Genomic DNA, 24,295 nt, shown 5'->3' with positions numbered 1-24,295 from the left:
ATTTAAGCTGTCAAACCATAGTTATAATATATCGATAGTTCTCATTAGCTAAAAAATACCCGATATTAGCTGTCAAAATCGAAGGATTCGATAAGAAAATCTCAAGCGTCAGATGGACCACCCTATACTTGTTTAACTTCTTTAACTTTTAATAGTCTTCATTACTTAATAGGTGATGTTGGAAATGCGGAAGACATCATCTTAACTTTAAACTTAGCACAAAGCACACCATCTTATCTCTGGGAAGATAACAGGGTAACAAGAAAACGACCAACAGAGGTTTTTGTTCTCATAATCGAGGTACAGGGTTTGATTGAAAAGTAATGAGCCTTATTTTTTTAAGCAGTTTTATTAAACCTTTTGGCTTATACAACTAATATTCTTCAAAATAGGACCCTTGAGCGTCTATACACCGCTGGTAGCGGTCCTTCCACTGCAGGAAACATTTTTTAAACTCATCCGCCGGAATCGCGTTTAATTCGGCTGTCACAGTTTTTTGGATCGCCTCGATGGAGTCGAAACGAAGAAGTTCGGAGGGGGCAGGTCTGGGCTGTAGGGAGGGTGGAAAAGCACCGGAACCCCCATCTTGGCCAATGCGGAGGTGCAGAGGAAGACGGTGTGCGCCGGCGCCTTGTCGTGATGAAGGGTCCAATTGTCGACGAGGTCGGGCCGAACCCGGGCGACGTGGTTTTTCAGCCGAAGCAGCACTTCTTTGTAAAATGCCGCGTTTACAGTGCTTCCTGGAGGTACAAACTGTTTAGCTTTACGCAAAATTTGATCGAGTAACGTTGCTCCAACTATCGCTGCATTTTCGCCACTGCAAAATCCTAACACAATTTTAAAACAGCTTTCACGCGCGGAGTGATGTTGACTGCACCGCTGTTGCCAGCGAACTGGGACCGGTTTCTAGTGGAAGGGGAAGGTCCAACGATCATTTTCCCCCACCAGCCGATTCGGTTGATCGCTTGGCAGACGCTCCGCGCGGGAAGGTTCATTACTTTTCAATCAAACCCTGTAGGCTGTGTTCATGTTTTGGAAACTCATCTGTTTGAATTTTGTGTTCACCATTTTTAATGTTTATTTAAGTGAGTTCATAATATATAATATAATTGAGTAGCTATTGTAAAAGTTATGTAAAATGTATCCAAAAAATGTGGCGATATTTTATTGGTCAGAATAAAAAAACGAACCTTTGTTGCACTTGCAAAAAAAAAACGAAAAACAAAAAAAAAAAGAAATAAAAAAAATTCATTATTTCAAAAGTTTCTTAACTATTTTTATTTTTGAAATGAAAAAAATTAACCAAACTGGTTTGCATGTGAAATTTAAATTCTAAACTAGTAAACTTATTTCTATTGCTTAGTGATAAAAGAAAAGTAAGTAAAAAAATACATTTGATCGAAAGATTTAAAATTTAATATAATATGTATATGTGAAAAATAATAAAGTCCTTAAAACTTTGAGCTCATATCAATAACAATTGCTGCTAAAAATAGCTTTCAATTAAATTTTTTTGGAAATTCGTAATCTTTTATTGTAACTCACGCCAGTTTATCAAATACATAATAAAAATAGTCATTTATTTTAAAATCATTTACAACTTACAAGCTAGCAAAGTTTGTGCAGAGTTACATACATACATACGTTCTACATACAGTTATACAAAAAATTGTGTATGTATTGTACATATGTATTTAGATAAATTATGGCGAAGGCAAATGATTTTTTGTGACATGTTTTTCCTTGCTTATATACAACTTATGTTTTATGCACGCATACATATACAAATTCTAAAATATCTTTAAGTACATTTGTACATGTTATAATACAATCTTTTTAGGTGCCTCTAACATTAAACCTATCGCTTCATAGAGGACAAACAGAACATTTTTGCACTTCACATACTAAAATGCCAACATTTTCCAATTTTCCCAAATGGCGTTTACTTAAGATTTTTCTATATTATTTTTAATCTCTCGTGTCTAACAGGCTAAAGTGCCATTTGAACAAAAAATCTGAATAGGTTTAGTGTTAAGATGCAAAGTATTTTCTTTTTTGGTTTTTCTCAATTACCATTCATGCCATTCATATTCGTATTTTTAAATTTCGATCTCTCGGTATGCTTTTCAGCTATCCGACAACTGCAATAAAATGAAAGTGAATTCAGTAGGCAACATTTGCATGTATTCTGTTTTTGCAATTTGGTGGTTTGAATGACCTAGTTTCAATCATAGTGTAAACAAAGAAACAAAGCAACAACAAATACACATACAACTTTGACTTGACAAACAACCAAATTGCAAGAAAAAAACAACAAATCAGCTGCTCTACTAACTTCAACTCGTATAGATTTGCCTTGCTTCACATTCTTACCATACAAAAGTAATTTACATCCCTCAAAAATTAATAAAAAAATATTCGTCAAATAATTATTTGTTTATCTACAATTATAAAATGCGTATACGCACTGGCGTCTGAGCGCCACGCAACGAATCTCAGTTCAGTCCACAATCCGTTGTGTTCTGCTCGACGGTGGTGCGTAGCCGACTCTGATCACTCTGGGAGCGTCGCAGTTCGCAGCGACAGCGCTTGATGCAGCCCAATATGTACGAGTGTTTAGTGCGACTTAATACGTAAATGTATGGATCTGAGGTGAAATGCAGCGCCATCAGCACATCAGCCAAAATAAAGAATGGGTGCGCCTTGGGTACACGATTCGGTAAAATGGCCATGGGGATGGCAATCTAGAGTTAAGTGAAAAAATACATACATAAATTAAAATTTAATTGGTTCATTGAGGTCAATGATTGCATAGGCAATTGTAGATATGTATGTACCATAGTCTCATCATGCTTACCATTTGTGGCATCCAACAGATCACGAACGAGATGCTAAGGAATGCCATCAACTTGGCGAATTTAATCTCATCAGGGGATGCGTCTGCTGTCATTGTGACACTATTGCTATGATGATACAACGACGAGCCGCTGTTCGATTCGCCCTCGATGCGGTGAATGCTGCCTTTCTCACGATTCACCAGATCGTAGTGCATGTGTCGTTTGGTGGTGCGAGTACGTCCAATGAAGCAAAGCACGCGCGTCACGAACAAATTACAAGCGACAATTACGACGCACAAAAGGGTGCCTGCAATGACAACATAACAGTGGGGGGTGAGTTCAGAAGTCAGCGTAAACAATTGCCAATTGAATGTTAAATATTCTTGATATGCTTTCAATTACGATTATATTCTATGTAATTGAAAGTAAGTTCCCTAAAACTCAAGGATCTCGCTGTCTGCTAGAAATGACGACAAAAACATTTATAACTGCACAGGATTTGAAAATACTTTTATTAGGCTTAAAATGCAATATTTTCTCTGATGGAGTCATTCTAAAACCAAGTCAAGCTAAAACCAAATGATGAAGGAATTTTCTATACACATAGTAATCCTTAATGTTAAACACTTTGGTTCCTGACTCTTTGTGATGCCGCGGGGGCAATTAACCATTACAATTAACTTTATCTCCTAAAACAGATTTGTTCCTGATACTCAGGTCCCTAAGTTACTTAAAATATGTTGAATGTTAGGTAGTAAAAGAGAAGATTCTCGCTTTTGCTCCTCCGAATTATAGGAACTTCTATAGAAGTCATTTTAAGGAAAGTTTCGATTTTGAAGCGAATAACTTAACACACTGAGAGTGAGTAGAGATTATATGCGAGGGTCACTTATTGTCGGCAAAAGTTTCCATGCCACTTGCGCAGAATCATATCGCACTGTATCAGCGATGAGACTTTTGGGATATGCATTATCACGTCGTCATCAAAGATGGTACATTAATCAATCGGGCCAGAATATACTTATGTTCCTAAAAAAATTTGAAAAAGAAAACACTGCTCTCAACAGTCTCATTGAGGTTGGACACATCTCTCTCAACAGAGGAGACTTCTATTATCTCTATTGTTACCGCCTGTAGTGCGCCACAAAGGTTGCTGGCTATACTTCAGTACATTCAGCAGTCTCTTCCGTACATTCCAGATTATGGACTCAAATTTAACCCTACGGCCGCCGTAGCCGATCGGGTTGGTGCGTGACTACCATTCGCCATTCACAGAGAGAACGTCGGTTCGAATCTCGGTGACACACCAAAATTAAAAAAAAAACATTTTTCTAATAGCGGTCGCCCCTCGGCAGGCAATGGCACACCTCCGAGTGTATTTCTGCCATGAAAAAGCTCCTCATAAAAATATCCGCCGTTCGGAGTCGGCTCAAAACTGTAGGTCCCCCATTTGTGGAACAACATCAAGACGCACGCCACAAATAGGAGGAGGAGCTCGGCCAAACACCCAAAAAGGGAGTACGCGCCAATTATATGTATATAAGATGAAGTTGAAGCGAAGTCTGGACCAAAAAAAAAAAAAAACAATCAGACTAGAATCGGTAGTGAACAAATTCTCCTATGTATCGACTGGCTCTGCGCTTGTTCACAATACTCATTACATGAAGTGTTGAATATGATCTTTTACCATTTACTTTCACTTTTGACAAAACGATTTTGGGTGAAGTTCAAGCGGAAATCAAAGGTGACTTGGATTCTACCACAGATTACATTAAAACGGCTTGGAGTAGGTATTTAAGTAAATAACGCTGCAACAAGCAACGGACACTGTAAGTCAGGACGGGGTTACCAAAATGAAGCGATTAAAGAGCGAAACGAATTAAGTTACGTTGAACTCCCTCAATTTCATCAGCGTGAGAGTTATAGAATAGATTCTAGATTAGGATTGTTCCAATTTTGAACGAACTAAATGAAGAGTGTAAGTGTTTCTAGTGTGTGCCCGTAAAGTTTTCACGGAGCGTTTTATATACGAGTGCTTACACCTTCTGTTGGGTATCTGGCCAATTTCCTTTTCCTATTTGCCTTGCTGATGGAGGGTCCCACAGTTTTAGCAGATTCCGAACGCAAATAGTTTTTATGAGGAGCTTTTTCATGGCAGAAATACAGTAGGAGGTTTGTCATTGCCTGCTGAAGAGCGACCGCTTTGGAAAAAACTGTTTCTATTATTCATGCACGGAGACTCGAACCTACGCACTCCCGAGTAGTAGTCACGCAACAACCTATTGGGTTACATCGGCCGAGGTATTTGTACCAAAACGGTATACTTGGAAAGTATTTCCGAACTACAAATTGTAACTATGACCTTAACATATAAATTTACATGGTTATATGAATACAATAAAAAAGTTGTAAAACTTACCGAAAAGCATAAACAATACCGAATAGGTTTTATTCCAAAAACCTTCTGCGTCACGGTAACGCAAACATTTCGGATTTTCTGGATTACTCTCATCGATGTAGGCGCCGAAACCAGTGAAAGGCAAAAAGGTGATAACGACTGCGATGAGCACCAGAGAATTTATGGTTTTACGCACAAGCTCGTATGTGATATGCTGTAAAGGCGGTGGATGTGGCGGAAAATTGTGTTCAATATTAGTCATAAAGAAAATTTAGCTACAAATAGTATCGATTCTACATATAAATATACACACATCCACATATACATACATACTATACATAAATATACGAGGGATATACCCCGCGACAAAAAAATACCACATCAATATTTTTACCACATTTGACTTATTTTTTATTTTTATCATCTATATATATAAAAATGAAATGATGTTCGTTTGTACGCATTTTTTTGGGCCGATACGAGGCCAATTTTATTCGTTCTTTTTTCATATTATAGGGATCCACTAGGGGAAGGTTTTTAGCAAAAAAAATTTTTTTTTAAATATTTTCTTCATATAAAAAAAAGAAAAAAATCAAAATATTGTACAAATTGTGTTTTTAGTGAAATTTTATGTGTACAACTTTTTTTGAATAAATATACGAATTTTTCGTTATTGTGAAACGATTTGTGTCGTGTTGCTAAGTTACAAATTTTTTTCGACGGAGAGTAAACATAAACACAGAGGTTTGTACGCTCTTTATGAAGAGAAATGCTTTAGTACACATACACGAACGCCGAACTACTGATTTGTGTTTTGTGTGCAGTTCATTTGTGAGAGAAACAAGTGTGTTGACCAAGGATAATAGATTTACCAAGACAAGAAACAGTTATTCGGCTCTCAGAGAATTTGACAGAAGTTGTTTTTGGGCTTACATCAAACGAGGCAAGGATGATAGATTTACCAAGGTTTGCCAGACAAGAAAACAGTTAGTCGCCTCTCAGAGAATTTGACAAAAGTAGTTTTTGGGTTTACGTCAAACGAGATATACATTTTGTAAGAACAAAGGAAATGTTCAAACGGTTTGTTTACGAATTGCGGGTACATTACTGTAAGGCGGTCGCACAGAGCACATTCTGCATTAAAGTTGCCTTTGAATATGCAGGTAAATGAAACACCAACATGTAATATTTCGAAAACATCTGGAATCCATCCATCTACGAGGAAGCCAAACAGTCTTTGGAGGTGCCATGATTTTATTGGCTGGAGATTTCAGGCAAACCTTACCTGTGATCCCAAAATCTACGGCTGCAGATGAAATCAATGCATGCTTAAAATCATCGTATTTATGGAGACATGTAAACACGCTTACACTTGCTACAAACGTACGTGTTCAACTACAGAACGATCCGTCAGCAGCTGAATTTTCACAACAATTGCTGAAAATCGGAAATGGCCAAATGTCTGTCGATCCAACAGGAATGATTACATTGCCTAACAATTTCTGCACTTTTGCGCAGTCTAAAGAGGCATTGATGCAGAGTATATTTCCAAACATAGTTCAACATTACAAAAACCATGATTGGCTCAGCGAATGAGCAATTTTAGCTGGGGAAAAATAAGGACGTCAATGATATAAATGCAGCTATTTTGAATCAAATACCTGGTGACATAGTTGCATATAAGTAAATGGACACTATTACTGATCAAGATGATGTCGTAAATTATCCAACTGAATTCTTAAACTCACTCGATTTGCCAGGCCTACCACCTCATAATTTACGATTAAAAATTGGAGCACCGATTATTATGCTGCGCAACATTAATGTGCCACGACTTTCCAACGGTACCAGACTCGCTGTGAAGAAGCTAATGGGTAACGTTATCGAAGCAACAATTTTGAAAGGGAAGTACAAAGGAGAAGACGTTTTGATACCCAGAATTCCACTGATTCCGACGGATTTACCATTCGATTTCAAACGTTTGCAGTTCCCTATTCGCCTTGCCTTCGCTATGACAATTAATAAGGCGCAAGGACAGTCTCTACAAATGTGCGGTATTCATTTAGAATACCCAATTTTTTCTCATGGACAGTTGTATGTAGCTTGCTCCCGAGTAGGCAAACCATCGTCATTATTCATTTACGCGAAAGATGGAAAAACCAAAAACGTTGTCTACCAAAAAGTGTTACAATAAAGTTCGAATGAAATTGTATCAAATAATTTGCTTTGTTTCGTATTAATTAATTTCAGCAAATCATTGAATTTATCGCCTAGCGAAGCGGGCGAGGGTACGCTAGTAAAAGTATAAATCATTGGCTAAAAAACCAGTTACGTTAAATTTTCAAATTCGATACAAAAATGAGAAACATTTTGCATCCCAATTGCAGGGTTTTTAACTAGAATTTCTAGAACGATGTTTGGTATGCAGTACTAGTACTAAGTCCCAACTCTCGTAAAAAAGATACATTGGGTGACTAGTTCCAAAAAGTCGAAACAACGTTGCGAAAACGAAATTGAGCGAGTAACTTCGGCTAACACGACACCGGGGATTCGTCAGAAAAATTCTGCCCCTCATTTCACACATACTCACACGCCCATCCAATCAGCCCAAGGATGGTAGATTTATAAGGTTTGCTCTTTAACTATGGTAAAAAAAAAAAACATTCTGATTGCCGCGTCGGTTTAGAGGTTCGTCAGCCGAATACTGCACTATCATTTCATTCGTATTCGCACACTCGTCCAATCAGCCGTTGTTCAGACGGGCAACGAAGCACAAGATCGAAACATTGTTCATATAATATTTACAGAGGCTTATAGTAAATATTCACTGTTCAACTTTAAAACAGAATTTCGGAACTGCAAATTAAGAAATTTTCGAAAAAGCATATTTGCCATTTATTTATAGTCTACTCTATTTATTCACAAATAAATTATATTTATGTAGTTATATGTACATTCAGCCTTTTTATATTCGTAAATAAAAACAAAAAAAACCATAGAATTCATATCCAAACGAAGAATCGTACAATATTATGTGTTTTAAAATGTTACTCGAAATTCCCTTGATCATTGCTCAACGATCGTCGTGTGAATTACTTTACCTTATGGGAATGCACGAAATACTTAAAAATTCCACAAATACACTGTTCTTCTCTCAAGATAAAAGAAGGAAAATGGGCTAATAATAATTCCCTGAAAGCAGAACCGTATGCAAGCTATCTAGCTGATGTTTTTACACGCCATGAAGTAATATGCGAAAGCCTGTTTAAGCCGTACTCCAAAAGTTTGAAGAAATTCTACGAGTTATAAACGCCGAACTAAAAAGAAAAATTAAAATGCTAAACAATAAAAAGTCCCTTGGCTTCGATTTAATCGTTGCAGAAATACAGCTTCCACTTAAAAGCATCCAAATTCTCACTAATAACTTCTGGAGAGCTAACCTCCGTAGCTTCCAAAACCAGGCAAATCTGGAGGTTTCATCGAATAGACCCATATCATTTCTACTTGCGTGCTCAAAGCTATTTGATAAGCTGTTGATTCAGCGACGCAAAAAAAAAAATAGTTCCAACACTTCAGTTTGGTTTTCAAAGTAAACATCCTCAATCGACCAGGTACACAGGGTCACGCACGAAATAGAAAAAACACTCGAAAACGAAAAGATGTTCTGGCGTATTCCTCGATGGCATTTTGTCAAAATGTTTGCTTGTTAAACTAAAATTAATACTTTCTAAACCACACTACAAAATGTTGGAGTCGCACTTATCAGATCGCTACTTTCGAGTCAAATAACATGATGCTTATCCAAGTCTTCGACAAATAAAGGCATGAGCAACTCAAGGTAGAAGCACACTTAAAGTACCTAGGTATGACACTTGATTGTAAAACTCAAAAACATGCAATGGCTCATGGGTAGCAGATCAACTCTATGTATAGAAAACAAACTGTTAATCTACAAGCATATACTAAGACCAGTCCCGAGTTATGGTGCGCAGCTATGGGGGTGCGCCGGTCAAAATACCTAAAACCACATCCAACAGTTCCAAAATAAGGTTCTTAGGTGTATTGTCAAAGCACCATGGTACCGCAGAAGTTCCGACATTGAGCGCGACCTTAAAATATACTCCGTTCACACTAAAATTGCAAAGGTGGTCCATAAAGAAACACTAACCACATCAATGAAGAAGCATATAATTTAATTGAAACTGAAACGCTGGGAGATCCGCTTTTGAGACGTCCTTCAGACCCTCAAACAATGGGGCTCCCAGGCATTTTAAACGCGTTTTTAATAATGCCGGACAAACGCACAGAAGGTGTTCTAAAGTTTCCTCAACATCCTCTGCATTTCCTGCATTTGTCCGTGTTAGCAATCCCTATCTTGTACGCCTGTGCAGCCAATAGATTATGACCTGTTAGCATACCCATGATAGTTCTGCAGTCCTTTCGCGAGAGCGTAAGTACGAATTGAGTCAGTTTTTTGTTTCGTTAGTTCTACACATGACTTTTGCTGTTTTGCATGTGGTTAGATTAGTCTACCTAGCTCCCTCTCGCCATTTCATGTAGTCGTCCATTTCATTGTACATATATTGTATTTAGCAGTTTATGTCGTTCTCTTGTTCAAAAGGTAGTCTAACAGCACTTTTTGCTATCTCATCTACTATTTCGTTCCCCATAATGCCTTTGTGACCAGGCACCCAATAGATATGCAGCCTACTGCTTGCGGATAGCCTTTCTATGGCCTCCCTGCTCCATCGAACATTTTTGGACTTAATATAATATGAGCTTATTGCTTTTATTGCTGCTTGACTGCCCACGTATATATTAATTGTTGAACTCTTTCTTGTTCTAGTGTAGGCTAGCTCCGCTGCTTTCCCCACAGCAAAAACTTCCGCTTGGAAAATATTGCTGTGGTCTGGCAGCTTGATAGCAAAAATATGTCTGGTGAAATGTTGTATCATTCGGTTGTTAGAGCTTTCTTCACTTCGTTTGTGTTCCCTAAAACTTAATTTTTTAGTTTTTTGGACAATTTCTCTGAAAAATGCTCGATTTTATTGAGAGGAGGCAATTGAGCGGATGTTTGGAGTAATTTCGGACAGTTGTAGAGCCGCCACATCTGGGCAGCCATGGAGATGTACTTCGGGTTGTTGTTCTAATAGAAAGCAAAATTGTGCAATATACCAAACCGTTCGGCACTTTGCTTAACTTTAGCTTTAAAATTGTGCAAATACACAAACTTATGCATTTTGCCTTCCACAAAACGAATTGTTCCGACACCTGCGCTTAAAACACCATAGAACCACCCCCATGCTTCACAGTAGCCTTTATATTCTTCGACTCAAATTCAGTTCAGAACTGTTTCATCACAAACCACTTTCGATTCTCTATGAGGTTAGTATTCTCCCTAAAGAATTTATTAGGTTTTACGGCTGTGTGGTTTTTTAACTTATTTTAAAATCATGAGTTCTTCGCGATTACTAAGTTTTTTCCCTTCGCCTAGGTGGTTCTTACAATCGAAGAGTAGCTTTTGCATCTTCTAATTATGTATATCTCTAAAAGTTTTTCCCGCTTCTTGCAATGTAACAATGGTATGTTTTCCTGACGGAGCCATTATGCAAGAACTATGTTTATCACTTCAAAACTTGTCGCAAAAAAAAATTTTTAACGCTTTTTATGAATTTTGATGTGGATAGTGACTGCGCGCTTGAAATATAACGGAATCCTGTCACCTTTTATTTATTTCGTTCATTTTTATTTTTAGTATAAAAATATCAGAGGTAAATAATATAAATTTTTGTATGTGATTAAATAAAGTACAACCTAAATAAATCAAGAACATGTTTTTTCCAAATAAAATTAATTTATCGTTTCGAAAATCTGTTTTAAAATTGAACGCTGGACATGACAATTAGGCTTTTGAGCCACTGTATGTAAAATTCATATGAGCAGGCACTAATGGATTTTCCCACAGCGTGCTTTTCAGCACCGTCCGGTAGGGTAGGTATCCACGTAAAGCACACCGCAAGCTATGTGTGTTTGTAAAACTTTATGCTTGCACGTGTGCGTTCATATGTATATCTATGTATATATGTATATATATTTTTTTTATTTATGAGCTAAACTACATACGTATGTTCATATATATGTAAGTACATACATGCGAGTACTGGTAGAAGTGCGTACCAACCTTGTGATAGATGAAGGGTCGTGCTAAAGCCATCCAACGTTCAATGGCCATGACTGCCGCAATGCAACCGGAACTAAGTCCGAAGAAGCGACACAACACTTTCAGCGTACAATCCCAACGCACATAAGCCTTGAACATATCATCGGGCACGTAAACTTTGAGCAAAAGCGTCGATAGCATGCCGAGTAGACCGATAAGATTATTCGAAGCCAAGCAACTAAAAGAGAAGAAAAACATACATACCAGACATTAAAATCATCCTTATATTTATTTAATGAAAAGCAACTGTTACGGCATTTATGTATACGTGTGTTGGAATTTACAGATGGATCCACACCGCAAAATAGAGTTGGTGGGGGTTTTTAGTTATAGAAAAGGTTCATCAGGGACCTATTTGCAAGAAATGACAAATGCAACAATTTTCGTTTTATTTTTTTCTGAAAATTAGAAGAACCAAAATTGTTTCTTCTTCTTTCTTTTTTCTGTTTAAAAGCCACTGTGACAAATGTTGGAAAGCGACAGTGGCAATATTGGAAAGCTGTCGACAATTGTCTGACAAAAGTATCGTAACAAAGAGTGAGAAAACTAAATAGCTCCATTCGAAGAATTTTGTAAATTTGTTTATTTATGTATATAGCAATAATATTGAAAACCAATTTATCACTTTCATTCGAGGCACATATTTGCTTTTCCATCACTTTCTACGGTTTGCAGTGAGTTGCTCTGTTTTAGAACATTTTTCCATGACGCGTCGAGAAAATATTTGACATTTTTCTCTTGGTCCAATAAACCTTTGCTTTGGTCCCTGTTAGATTTCATTTATCCTTTTTAGTTAATGCAAAACGAAATTCATGGATTTAATCGAAAATTTTATAACACGACAACGACAATTTTGGTATTTTTTCAAAGGAATTTGTCATGGAATTTGGCGGCTATTTTACGGCAGAAATACACTCGGAGGTTTGCCATTGCCTGCAGAGGGGCGACCGCTATTAGAAAAATATGTTTATTAATTTTGGTTCCACCGAGATTCGAACTAACGTTTTCTCTGTGAATTCCGAATGGTAATCACGCACCAACCCATTCTGCTACGGCAACCGCCAATAAAAGAGATGCTGACGGGTAAAACATTGTAGGGTATTGATTATTTTATTACCCCTTCGCAAAATAAATTTTCACATCGTCTTACGTGCGCGTTTTCCAACAAATGTAAGACCTTATAATTAATTTAGTGACCTGGGCACTTGTCGTCGTTTACCATATAAATGCACTTGGCGATTTGCCTTTCCCTGTCGGGCGGCGCTCGCTTACATTTCTTAAATAATTTCGCTGGCAGCTTCAAACCAGGCCCAACCTATTGGCAATAATGTACTAACTCACTCGGATACGGCAACCGCTTTTAAGTAAATTATGACAAATATTTCTCTTTTATATTTAGCGGGATTGATGAAGGTAATTAAAACATAAAAATTCGACTTACTGGGAATTATAGATGGTCGACCGTGAGGTAAACAACCCGGGTAAAACACATAAACAAACAAATAATATTATTTTTCATAACCTTTCCAGATGACTCAGAGGTCTGTTAATAACCTACTTTCGGTTGGGATAAAAAAAATATGTGGTAAAGGTTGGCTGAAAAGTATTAAAAGCGACGCGTATTAACTAGCATAGGAATCAAAATCTATGCGACATTTCATCATCATCTATCATGTGAACACAACGCATTTTATTTCGACCTGTCAATTCATTCCTTATATATATGTATATGTAATTGGCGCGTACACCTTTTTTTTTTTTTGGTGTTTGGCCGAGCTCCTCCTCCTATTTGTGGTGTGCGTCTTGATGTTGTTCCACAAATGGAGGATATTTTTATGATGTACTTTTTCATGGCAGAAATACACTCGGAGGTTTGCCATTGCCTGCCGAGGGACGACCGCTATTAGAAAAAGGTTTTTATTAATTTTGCTTTCACCGAATTCCGAATGGTAATCACGCACCAACCCATTCGGCTGCGGCGGCCGCCATTCCTTGCTCGTTAGCTATTTGAGGTTGGCGAAACCGGGTGATAATATATTTCGCTTTGGGAGATTGTCGGCAATAAAAATTCGTAAAAAATTGGGAAATTGTTAAACTAATCTGTTTATTGATTTCCAATTGTGCATCGATGAGTTTTACAAGCGCTAAAAATGAACCAAGTAGTAGACATTTTCACGTTAATCGATTCTATGTTACCGAAACGACACGTATTAACATCCGACAAAATCAGTCCAGCAGCATTCAACAAAAGCTTATGGGGGGTGTTTCTGCAGTAATAAAAAAAAAGACAATCATGTAGTGGGCGCCCAAAAAGTCCAATAGCACTATGAATCAATGAGTAAATGTATAATATTGTTTGGGAAGATTCAAGGTGACTAAAAGTGTGAAATCGCTAAACCACAGGCATCTCAGATGAATGAACGCAGATGAAGAACGACATATTTTACATAAATAATCGCATATAGAAAAGCTGCGCAGGAAGTAAATGCCGCATTCGTTAACGATTCAGCAAAATGCTGTAGAAAATTATTACAGAAATGGTATGAAATGTTTGGCAAAACTGGATTCGCTTATTATTCTTTCTTACTTTTCAACTAACCCTTAAATAAGAAATTAAGAGGAAAAAATGTTTGCCAATTCTGGAAATTAGGAAAAATGTGATTTGCAATAACGCCACATTTATAAGGCAACATTTTTTAAGTCGTTCTATTTCCAAATTAAATTTCCATAGAATGCGCCAATTTTGCAGTGAATTTAAATCGAAAAGACTCACTGTGCCGATTCATACAAGAATAATTGTACACCTTGCGATGTAGTTTTACGGCCTTTGGTAAACTTTACTTTATGGCTTTGCTCTCGTGCTCACATAAACATACATACATATGCATATGTATGTGTAAATATGGTAAAAACACATAAAAGCAGCCTGTGGTACAAGTATGGTTGATGTTTGGTTGATTTGTATACGGTAAATTATGTGCATTTGTACATGCGTGTGTAAATGTCTATATTTTTACCTGTCATTTTTATTACTGCGAATATAACGATGCGTTATATGTTTATAGATAGTCGTGTCAAAACACGCTGCTAGGAAACAGTATAGGTACATATCTCCCGAGGATTTAACCTACCATATAGGCATTTATGTATGTTGGCAAGCGTTGTGTCTGTACCGCTAATAAAAAAATAAAAATAAAAAATAAACTTTTATGTTTCTTTTGATTATCATACTTGGCCAAGAACTCAAGCTGGCAATTTTTACAGCACCGAAATTAAATTGAACGCCATAAATAAACCCAATGGTATCCCTCCTCCAAAGGCTCCATAACTTTAATAAAATCGTGTTAGATGAAAAAAATCCAAATATCTTCCCAAAAACCGTGCAAAAGAAGTAATAATGAGATCCATATAACACACATATGTATTTATAAAGCAAATAAATTCATTTTTATTACCAAAGCAAATTAATTTTAGTGTCCGGTGACAGTTCAATCCATAAGTACAAAACAAATAAAAGCTCAAATTAAAAATGGGGGAAAAATCAATTTTGTAACTATTCATCGCTACTTGGTAACAAGCGTGCAGTTTTAATACGGACTGGACCAAAAATGCTATGATCCGTAGATACCATGCATATGTCAGATACGCCAAGCCCATCTGCCGGGTTTTATTGAAATAATTTTTGCAAATGGCGTCCGTACATCAGTCATATTTGACACTAGTAAACTCGATAGCTGCAGTACACAAACAGACAAGCAATGTAAAGGTCAAATAAAGATTTCCATCACTCAAAACTAGTTTTTTTTTTCAGTAAGAAAATTAGTCAATAATTAATGGTGATTAATTGTGCGCCACCTTGTACAATACTTGTTATTCAGCCTAAGGATTACGTTGAAATATTAACGCACCATTAGACTTGGTTACTTCTAAAATGTATTTATTGCTTTTGAACAAAAAATTGTTGCTTAATAAGACAAGAACGAAAATTTCGTGAAAAAAGCGACGATAAGTTAAATATGCTTTCGATATACATAACTTCATAGCAATACTTGATACGACTGCACTAGAAAATAAAACTGTGTTCAACTCTCAATCTTCATTTTTCCATTCTTGGACTAGAAATATAAATATCAACCATCGTATAGTAGTTCTCTCGAATGCTTCTAGTGTCCAAAGGGTATCATCCATACTTATAAACGGCATCATAAGAAATTTGTGGTATTGTTTTCGTTAGTCGAGAGGGAGCGCTGCCCAAAAGATCACGTGTTGATAAGATTAATTCTTCGCCTGCTCTTAGGGTTGCTGTTTATATTTGTTACTAAGTAGCTAATGTCCTTAACAACCATCAGTGACCTTAAATACTTGGCTCTTTATATGTTCCGAAAGAAGAAGCGTTTACTGTGCGTCTTAGTAATACCACCCAGTCCGGTTCCACATTTATCTGCTATTAGCCGAGTAGTAAGTCCTCTCTCGACGAACAAGACTAACACTCTACAAGGCTCTCATCATGCCTGTCCTAACGTGTAGCGCAGACGACGACAACATCCGATGAAGCGACGCTTGGAGTGTTTGAGAGAAAGATTCTGCGGAAGATTTTTGGACCTTTGCACGTTGCCAACGGCGAATATCGCACACCATGGAACGATGAGCTGTATGAGCTTTACGACGACATAGAAATAGCGCAGCGAATAAGCGGTTATTGCGCCAATTAAGAAGAAGTAGAAGAGATTTGCCGAATGTTGACTTTGAAGTCGTCATTCATAGCTGACTTACTATAAAGCGGTAATAAATTTACGTACCAGCTACCAATTCACATGACCTAAGCACCCACCTGGCAGACCCATTCGTAGTTTGATGTCAAAAGTTTGTCACAATACCAGGACGATTGGTATTAATGTAAGAAAAAAGGTATGGAAAGGTGTGGATCGATAATGCTTCTGAATGCAAATTACTCCAAACATGGTATTTTTCGATATGCATTAGTAGCTGATTTTGGATTATTGTTGCTCCAAATGCGACAATTTTGCTAATTCAAAAAGTCACTAAACCAGAAGGGAGTATGCCTTTAAGTATTTCGTGGTCTGTTGGAAAGAACCCGGACTGTCTTCATGGGGTTCTATAAAAGCTGAGAAGCTGAGAAAAATTTATTTTGATTAGAGAAATAATTTAATTTTGTTTTAAACTCGGTAGAATGTAATGCATTAAATGAAGTAAAGAGAAAGTTTATAATGATGTGTCTTTATACCGTAACTCAACTCTTGAGTGGTTTAAACGGTTTTATGAAGCTCGAAAAGTTTTTGAAGATAATAATCGTGCCGACAACGGGCGACCGAGATCTTCTGTGAAGCGTTTACTGTCACGGATTCGTTGATACGCCATCAATCAACTTAATAACGGACTTTTTGACCAAAAATGGCAATCTGTATATCAAACGCGCTCCATTTGCCACCTATTCATTCCAGATTTCATTCCAGATTCTGTCCATCACAGATTTCTTTCCGTTTGGAAAATAACATTTGGTCGCGAAAAGCAAGTGTTATGCAGACATTCAAGGCGTTCCGGGCTGACAATTGACATGCTGAACAAGATTTCCAAAAATGAGTTGTATAAGTCATTTGATATGCGAAAAGTTTTATATAGAATCCGAATGGAAATATTTTGAATAAAATACATTATTTGCCAAAATCGTTTCTATATACTTATATGTATATAATTATAATATATTTTTATGAGGACCTTTTCCATGGTAGAAATACACTTGGAAATTTGCCATTGTCTGTCGAGAGGTGACCACTGTTAGAAAAAATATTTTCTGTCATTTGGTGTTTCATGCACGGAGATTCGAACTTGTGCACTTCTGCATGCCGCCTTCCCTTCTAGATTTCTTAACTTTGCACTTGTCCAAAAACTTTTGCGACAGACCTTGTATATTCCTATAATGTGTATACGCTGCTCGGGGGTAAGTCTTTCCAAAGTAATTTGCCATACTGGAGAGAAATATAAAATGCTTAATAAATTTTGCCACAAATGAACGTTCATAAAGATTCCGAAAACACTTAATTAATGAACTTTTAGGCGGCACACTACATACTTATTTGTGGTGTATTGTAAGAAGGGATGTAATCGCTACGTGTGCCGTAAATGTAAATTGTATTCTAGTTGTGCTCTTCTTGTATGCTTAAGTGTTGCATGTACATAAAGCTTAAATATATATGCACTTATGTGTATGTATGCAGTACTGCTGAAGTTGTATGGTTTATATAAATATTTGCAGCATTTTTGTATGCGTGCGCAATAGAAACAATTTTTTAGTTAATAGTTGAAGCAGCTAAAGTTGTAACAGTTGCCTCGATAGGCAACGGCAATTGCCGATTACACTAATGCCATCAAAAACTTCTACGAGTATACTGCAAAATTGATCCCTACTGTTGCCAAAATATTGTAAATAGACACATATAGATATGTAGATACTAATCATTATGCAATGTTGAAGGGTTCCCGGTGGTCTAGAGCTCGAAAACTTATGGTATTTTCAAGAATTTTTTTACAATAAAAAAAAAAATGAAAAACGATACTTAAATTTTTTATCTGAAACACAAAACCCAAAAAGTTATTAATCAGTATGTTTGTAGCTATGTCCTATGTACTAGAAAAAAAAGAAAAAACTAAAATTGACAAAATGGCGCACTTTTGAATTTGACGCTCTAAAAATCGTTTTTTTTTTCAGTTTCTTAATAAAAAAAAATACGAAATAATTGAAATAATAAAATGACTCTAGTACAGGCGACAGCCATTGATATTATTGTAAAATTTCAGATGACTCGGTTGAATAGTTTTTTTTTTTTTTTGACAAAAAAGTAGTTTTGAAAAAATTTAGTTTAAAGTTTTTAGAGTGGATAATGCGACCATTGATGCCGCCGCGTGACGAATCTGACTACCTGATAAAACGGCAATAAAATCGAAAATACTGGGAATATCCTTCCAAAAATTTGACAGTATTTTCTTAAAAGCCTATACTTTCGAAATATAAAACAATCGATTTTTTGAGATTTTGTTCTAGACCACCGGGACCCCTTCATGAACTTTAGTGAACTGCTGATCCCCTGGAATGAAGAGCCAAATGAGCAAAGTGACTGGAAAGTAACAAGGAACCTTTAGCTTCCTCCTTGCACGAAACGCATGTTCCACTCTACGTCAGTCGCAATGCAACACTTATGTGAATATCACATCTAAGAGCTTGCATGTCTTCCGCGCTTTAGATGGTTACAAGATAGTTGATAATTTTTGCATTGTATGTGCGTTTTCGATATCGTTACTTTATCTAGCGTAGCTCTAAGGTAGCTGATCGACTGGTAGATGTGCGACGCCCAGCCATTCATAGCTTCAAATTCCTTTATGTCTCGGCAAAATCAATACACACATTTTTCTCTTCGGCTCGGCTAACAGTCTCCCACATCTCAGAAAACAATTTTCTTTCGCGACAAGACTGCTCTGCTTATCAATAAGTAGGGCAATAAAGGAATAAGCGTTACCAAAGGACAGCTGTTGGATACTGATAAAAGAAGTAGGTATCTGTACTAGCTCCCACACTCAGGTAAGTGACAAAAGTGACCAAATCAATCATAACCATAAACCGTCATGATTTATGGGTAAGATTTTGATTTCAATGTTGATTTTATAGTAGGTTTAGAAGATGTAGAAATTTCAAAATTTAGGGTTGTTCATACTTATTTGTTCTTAATTTCAAATTATTCCTTTCCGTTTTCTTATGAATCTTTATTTTGCCGAAGTGAGTGATGAGTTTATAATAAAACCAGAGCCTGCGCGCTTTCTTGTATTCAGGTATTTTCCATACAGTTTAGCGTTTTGTTTTTGTTGTTCGCCATTTCGGCGAATAAAATAATATTTCTTCTTACCTTCGTATTAGCTCCATTAGGAAAAAATTAAAATGATTTGGTCAAATAAATTTTTAAAGTTGGACGAGCTTAGCACTGAGGATGATACAAGATTAATTTGGCCGTTTCGTCATAATAGATTTGACAAATAGAGGCGAATGAAATGCAAATAAAATAAGTAAAGTAAGGTTAGTTGAATACAATCAGTCTTCCAATTCCCTTGTTGTCAGCAAATCACCTGATTCCTGCAAAACTTCTGATGTTGGCCACGGCGTCTGTATTCTCTCCACCGTGACTTTGCATCACATGGTTTGGGGGGAAAAAAATTCATTATTTTCAGGATAGATGGCTGATCAAACAATTTAAAGTTTATGCTCGTTGTCAAGGTGACATTTCGTATCATAAAAAAATTCCTTTTCTGCTTTTTGTTTGTCCCATTCAGTTGTGAGTTACAGGGTGTTAACAATGGAGTCAACAAAGAGAAAATTCGTTACATTTTACAGTTTTTCTTTGATAAAGGCGAATGTATTTCATTTGTCTCGCTATACATATAATTTGTAGCACAAATCTATACCGAGTTAAAAATGATATGTAAATTGGTGTTGTTATAATTTACCATTAAAATACTTCGAAACCTCTTATAACTCGAAACACTTAAGGAGCGGAGCCAGTTTTTTGTCATCTTCTTCATTAATAACAAAATTTTGGCCACACGCCACATTTTCTTGACCATTTCGTAGCACATCACTTTTTTAAACGGGTTTACATCAAACCAATTTTAAATTCTTGATTAGCATTGTAATATTTTGAATTAAGTTGAATCAATTATAAATCAAATTGCTCGACCTTAATTTAACATTGTTATAACTTTGAGTTAAAAATGTGTTTTTGAATCAACATTGCATATTTTAATTCAAGCTGTTTCGTGTTTAAAACAAATTTATTTTATTCAAAATTGAGGATTGTGTGATTAATCACGATCGTGCTCAAATCTGCTTTGCCTTTTTACCCTAAGTGCATCTTATTAAATATCTACATTAATGGTATTGTGAGCACTACTACTTATACAAGGTGACGAAAAATTAATCATCCAACAATTTTGTTTGTGAACATTTTTTACTAAATAAAAAAAATACTTTTGAGGGATGGGAGTCTTTATTTTGATCTTTTCGTGCCCCTTTGCTCGTCTGTTTGTATACTGCAACTGTGTGTCAAATATGATTAACGTGATTAATTTTACTTATGCCACCTTGTACCTAGTAGTATCTAAGTCTTTGCTAATGATACCCTAATTACAATAAGTGGCGAAAATATAAACGGAATTGCTACTATGGTAAACTGTAGCATGACTTAAACGGAATATACGCATATAAGTGGATGTGCCTGAACAGACCGAAGACAAATCAACGATTACAATTTAATGGGCGTATTGGCTGTACTGTGCGCAAAATAGCAAATAAAGTAAGCTCTATGCCACTCAGCTGAAAGTTAATTAAAAAGAAAGTACAAAATAATAGTTTATGGGACAATAACACAGGCTTACAAAATAATCAACGATTTTTTTATCCAAGAACCAGATCATCCATTTGCTATATAGTAGGGTTTAGGGAAAGGTTTTCTAAAGCTTACAGGATGAACTAGAACATGATAACGGACGGATTTCTAACTGTGCTACGATAGGTACAGGGATGGGGTCTGTGGTTCGAGGAAAAGATACTCGGAAGCGCTGGGTAAGAATACATATATGATTCAAGCGGAATGATTCCAGGGCTCCCAGAAATTATAGGCAGGTAATTTGAATCATTATATGTACTTATGGTAATAAATTTGAATTCAAGGAAAATCAATTAATGATATCACAAAAATCGAGTTTGTGCTGGCCACTTGTTAAACCTTACTTAAGTGTGGTCAATAGTGTGTTTAAGTTAAACGAAGCCGGGCGCTGGAGGGAAAAAAATTATGTTTATGCTAGTCTTTTATTGCGACAAACTCAGTTCGCCTCAGGGAGAACTGATTACGTCATCCCAGCGGTGACATTCAATAGGAATTTTGCCACTCTCTTTCCATCTCGGGGGAGTCCATGCATGCAAAGTTAGCAGAATATTATGGCCCACCTGCAATCACAAACAAACGCCTAAACTGATAAATATGAACCGAAAGGATGCCTGTATACTCCGGACAGTGATAAATGGCTTCTGGTCTATCGGGGAACAAGCAGCTAAAATGGGCATCCCTCGCAACACATACTGCAGCAGTTGCAAGCAACGGGAGAAAAAGAAAACCATTTTCCATTTCCTGTCTTATGGAAGGAGAGAATGCCAACCTTGACAAAAACTGTCTGGGTTAATGGTCAACAACCTAATGAGGCGCTTTGTTAAACTCGACCAAAATCGCGCTAAGCGCTTATCGCGTCATTTTAGAAGAAGAACCTAAGATGACGTCTAGGACAATTAGTTTGAAGTGGTGTTAAACTGTAGGTATGACCATTGCATTATGATTCTCTTTCTGTTTTCTTTTCTTTCTTTTTCTATTTATTGCGGTCTCATATTTGCAATGTTAATAATACATTTAGTTGGGCTCTTAAGACATTCGAGTGCCTTTTAATGGATAGTTTTAGATGCATTAAATTTTACTGTAAAAACCTATACTCAATAGAGCTCTAATAAATAAATAAATAAATTGTTGCCGTTCACTGGCTTATAATGCTAATAAAGCCAATTGCACTGAGAGCACTTAACGCCTTCGCAAATTTTCTGTTATCTACATATAACGTTAGCGCGAACAGCAGTTTTACTAATTAGCAGCTACAAGTTAGTTAACTGTACACGCATTAATATCCTACATATTTGCACAAACATCCGCGTATGTGAATGTTGGTACATATGTACACATATGTAAGTACATCTGATGAGAAATGTTACACAGTCCAAGAAACTTCCTCACTTACTTTTTCGATAGAGTTAACACAATTTGTTTTGGCTTGCGGGTTGCTAGTTTACACATTTTTTTAATAAACGAGTTTTGGTCTCAAAATCAATGGTGTAGAGCCAATTTTAATTCACTAGTCCATGAAATACAGTCCGTCAAAAAAGAAGCGTGGCCGCCATAACTTAGAAACTATTTGACCAATTCGACTCTGACAATTTACATTATAGTTCTTCTAAACATCTTTGCAGCCGTCTAAACACAAATAAACAACCAACTCCTTTTTCGGAGAAGAAACCCCAAACATCAACCTTAACTGGATGCTTAACAGTTCGTTGAAGTGGTCGAACAGCAGTACATCAGAACCGACGTTCGCAACTAACCGCCTATAAGGAAGATTCATTCAAGAATGTTACCTTGCCCAATTCCTTTCCGAATAGCCCGTTCGAAATAGCCGTTCTTAGCCTATACAAGTCTTCTTTCAATGTGTGATAACGAGAGCAGCGGTCTTTCAATGTGTTTCGGAATCTGATCTTGCTTTGGAGAGGTATAGTTTTTTTTTTTGCCTACATTTTTAACTTCGGTATACCGTTGCACCCATTTATTTATGAACGTCTTTGAGTTCTTCAAATATTAAGATGTGAACAAAGGAACACTGCTGGTGTTTGACTCTAAAAGCTAGTAAGAAGTCGAAGTTACGAAATTCATTCGAATTTTTATTTTCGAAATACTATAAACTGATTTCATACTTTTGCTTATTGTTTTATAAAATCATCTCATGGGCTTTATTTAATACATGCTATATACAAAAATATATACATATGTATATCGTTTGATCATTAAATTTTGATTTTGATCTAAAAGTATTCGTCGGGCGATTTTGTTTCGTAATTGCGTCGTTTCGGAAATGCGCAGAAGCCTGGACGATGACAACATCCGATAAAGCGTCACTTGGAGTGTTTAAGAGAAAGTTTTTCTGGGATATTTTTGGACCTTTGCATGTTGGCGACGGCGAGTGTCGTAGGTAATGGAACAATGAGCTTTACGACGACATAGACATAGCGCACCGAATAAACATCCAGCGGCTAGGCTGGCTGGTCATGTCGCCCGAATGGATACAAACGCTCCGACTCTGAGAGTATGCGTTGCGGTACCACCTGGTGGTAGCAGAGGAAGAGGAAGTCCTGTGGAAAGTCTGCGTTAGAAAGATCAGGTGGAGGAGGACTTGGCTTCACTTGGTGTGTCCAATTGGCGCCGGTTAGTACGAGTTGAAACGACTGGCGCGCTTTGTTAAACTCGGTGAAAATCGCGTAAGCGATTCCCTATTCAGTTTTTATACTGATAAATGAGCGAGTTGTTCTAAAAAAATTAGATATCATTTTTAGAACTTTTTTCTTACATTTCTTATCTCACTCAGATGATTGTACCCAGTTGCCCACTTGCATTCGGGCCGTTTCTATTGTCTGCAGAGGATATTAGTAGAGATATCGGTTTTAAGTAGTAGATATCAATTCTAAGTAGTAGGTATCGATTCTTAGTAGAGGTATCGATCTAAATTAATGATTCCGCTAGTCTTTCGTTTATACTTTTTAAAAAATGCATTTCGCTAATTCAAACTATAAAGGCCCGGGGATCTTTAGCGTGCTGTCACCATTTAATAAATTTATTTATTGATGACTAGAAAAAGGTTTATACAAGTTGAATCCGGATTTATAAAAGTGGTGAAAGAAATGAAGCAACTTATTGAAGACCGAAAACGAACTTGACGACAGTCGCGTAATTTTTTAATAATATATATTTTTTAAGAAGGTTCAATCTGTCTGAATCTGAATGGTTTTATTGAGCCTGGCACTGTATCCAATCTTGCAATTTTTATTATTGGGTAGTGTACGTTGTTTTGGTTCCACAACATTGAATGGTATCACGTACATCTCTAATTTTTTTTAAATAAACGTATAATCCGTCATCACATCATCCCTCAATTCAAGTTTGAACTTCATATATGCATTAAAATCTCTTT

The 24,295-nt window shown here is 36.6% G+C and overlaps 1 protein-coding gene across 1 annotated transcript in view; it reads right to left on the bottom strand.

Annotated features, from left to right (window-relative positions):
- Positions 1 to 1,306: 1,306 nt before the first annotated feature.
- Positions 1,307 to 24,295, bottom strand: part of LOC128859764 (prostaglandin D2 receptor) — a 61,588-nt gene continuing 38,599 nt past the window's right edge. Inside the window, exons 2-5 of the mRNA XM_054096825.1 lie at positions 11,417 to 11,633; positions 5,257 to 5,449; positions 2,858 to 3,144; positions 1,307 to 2,744 (exon numbers count right to left, since the gene is read on the bottom strand). Coding sequence (XP_053952800.1) covers positions 2,496 to 2,744; positions 2,858 to 3,144; positions 5,257 to 5,449; positions 11,417 to 11,633 — 946 coding nt within the window. The 3' untranslated portion in view covers positions 1,307 to 2,495. The remainder of the gene's footprint in view (positions 2,745 to 2,857; positions 3,145 to 5,256; positions 5,450 to 11,416; positions 11,634 to 24,295) is intronic.

The sequence above is a fragment of the Anastrepha ludens genome, chromosome 4 (genome assembly GCF_028408465.1).
Source record: "Anastrepha ludens isolate Willacy chromosome 4, idAnaLude1.1, whole genome shotgun sequence".
NCBI classification, from domain to species: Eukaryota; Metazoa; Arthropoda; class Insecta; order Diptera; family Tephritidae; genus Anastrepha; species Anastrepha ludens.
The sequence above is the reverse complement of the archived record's forward strand: the minus strand, read 5'-3'. Positions and strand labels throughout refer to the sequence as shown.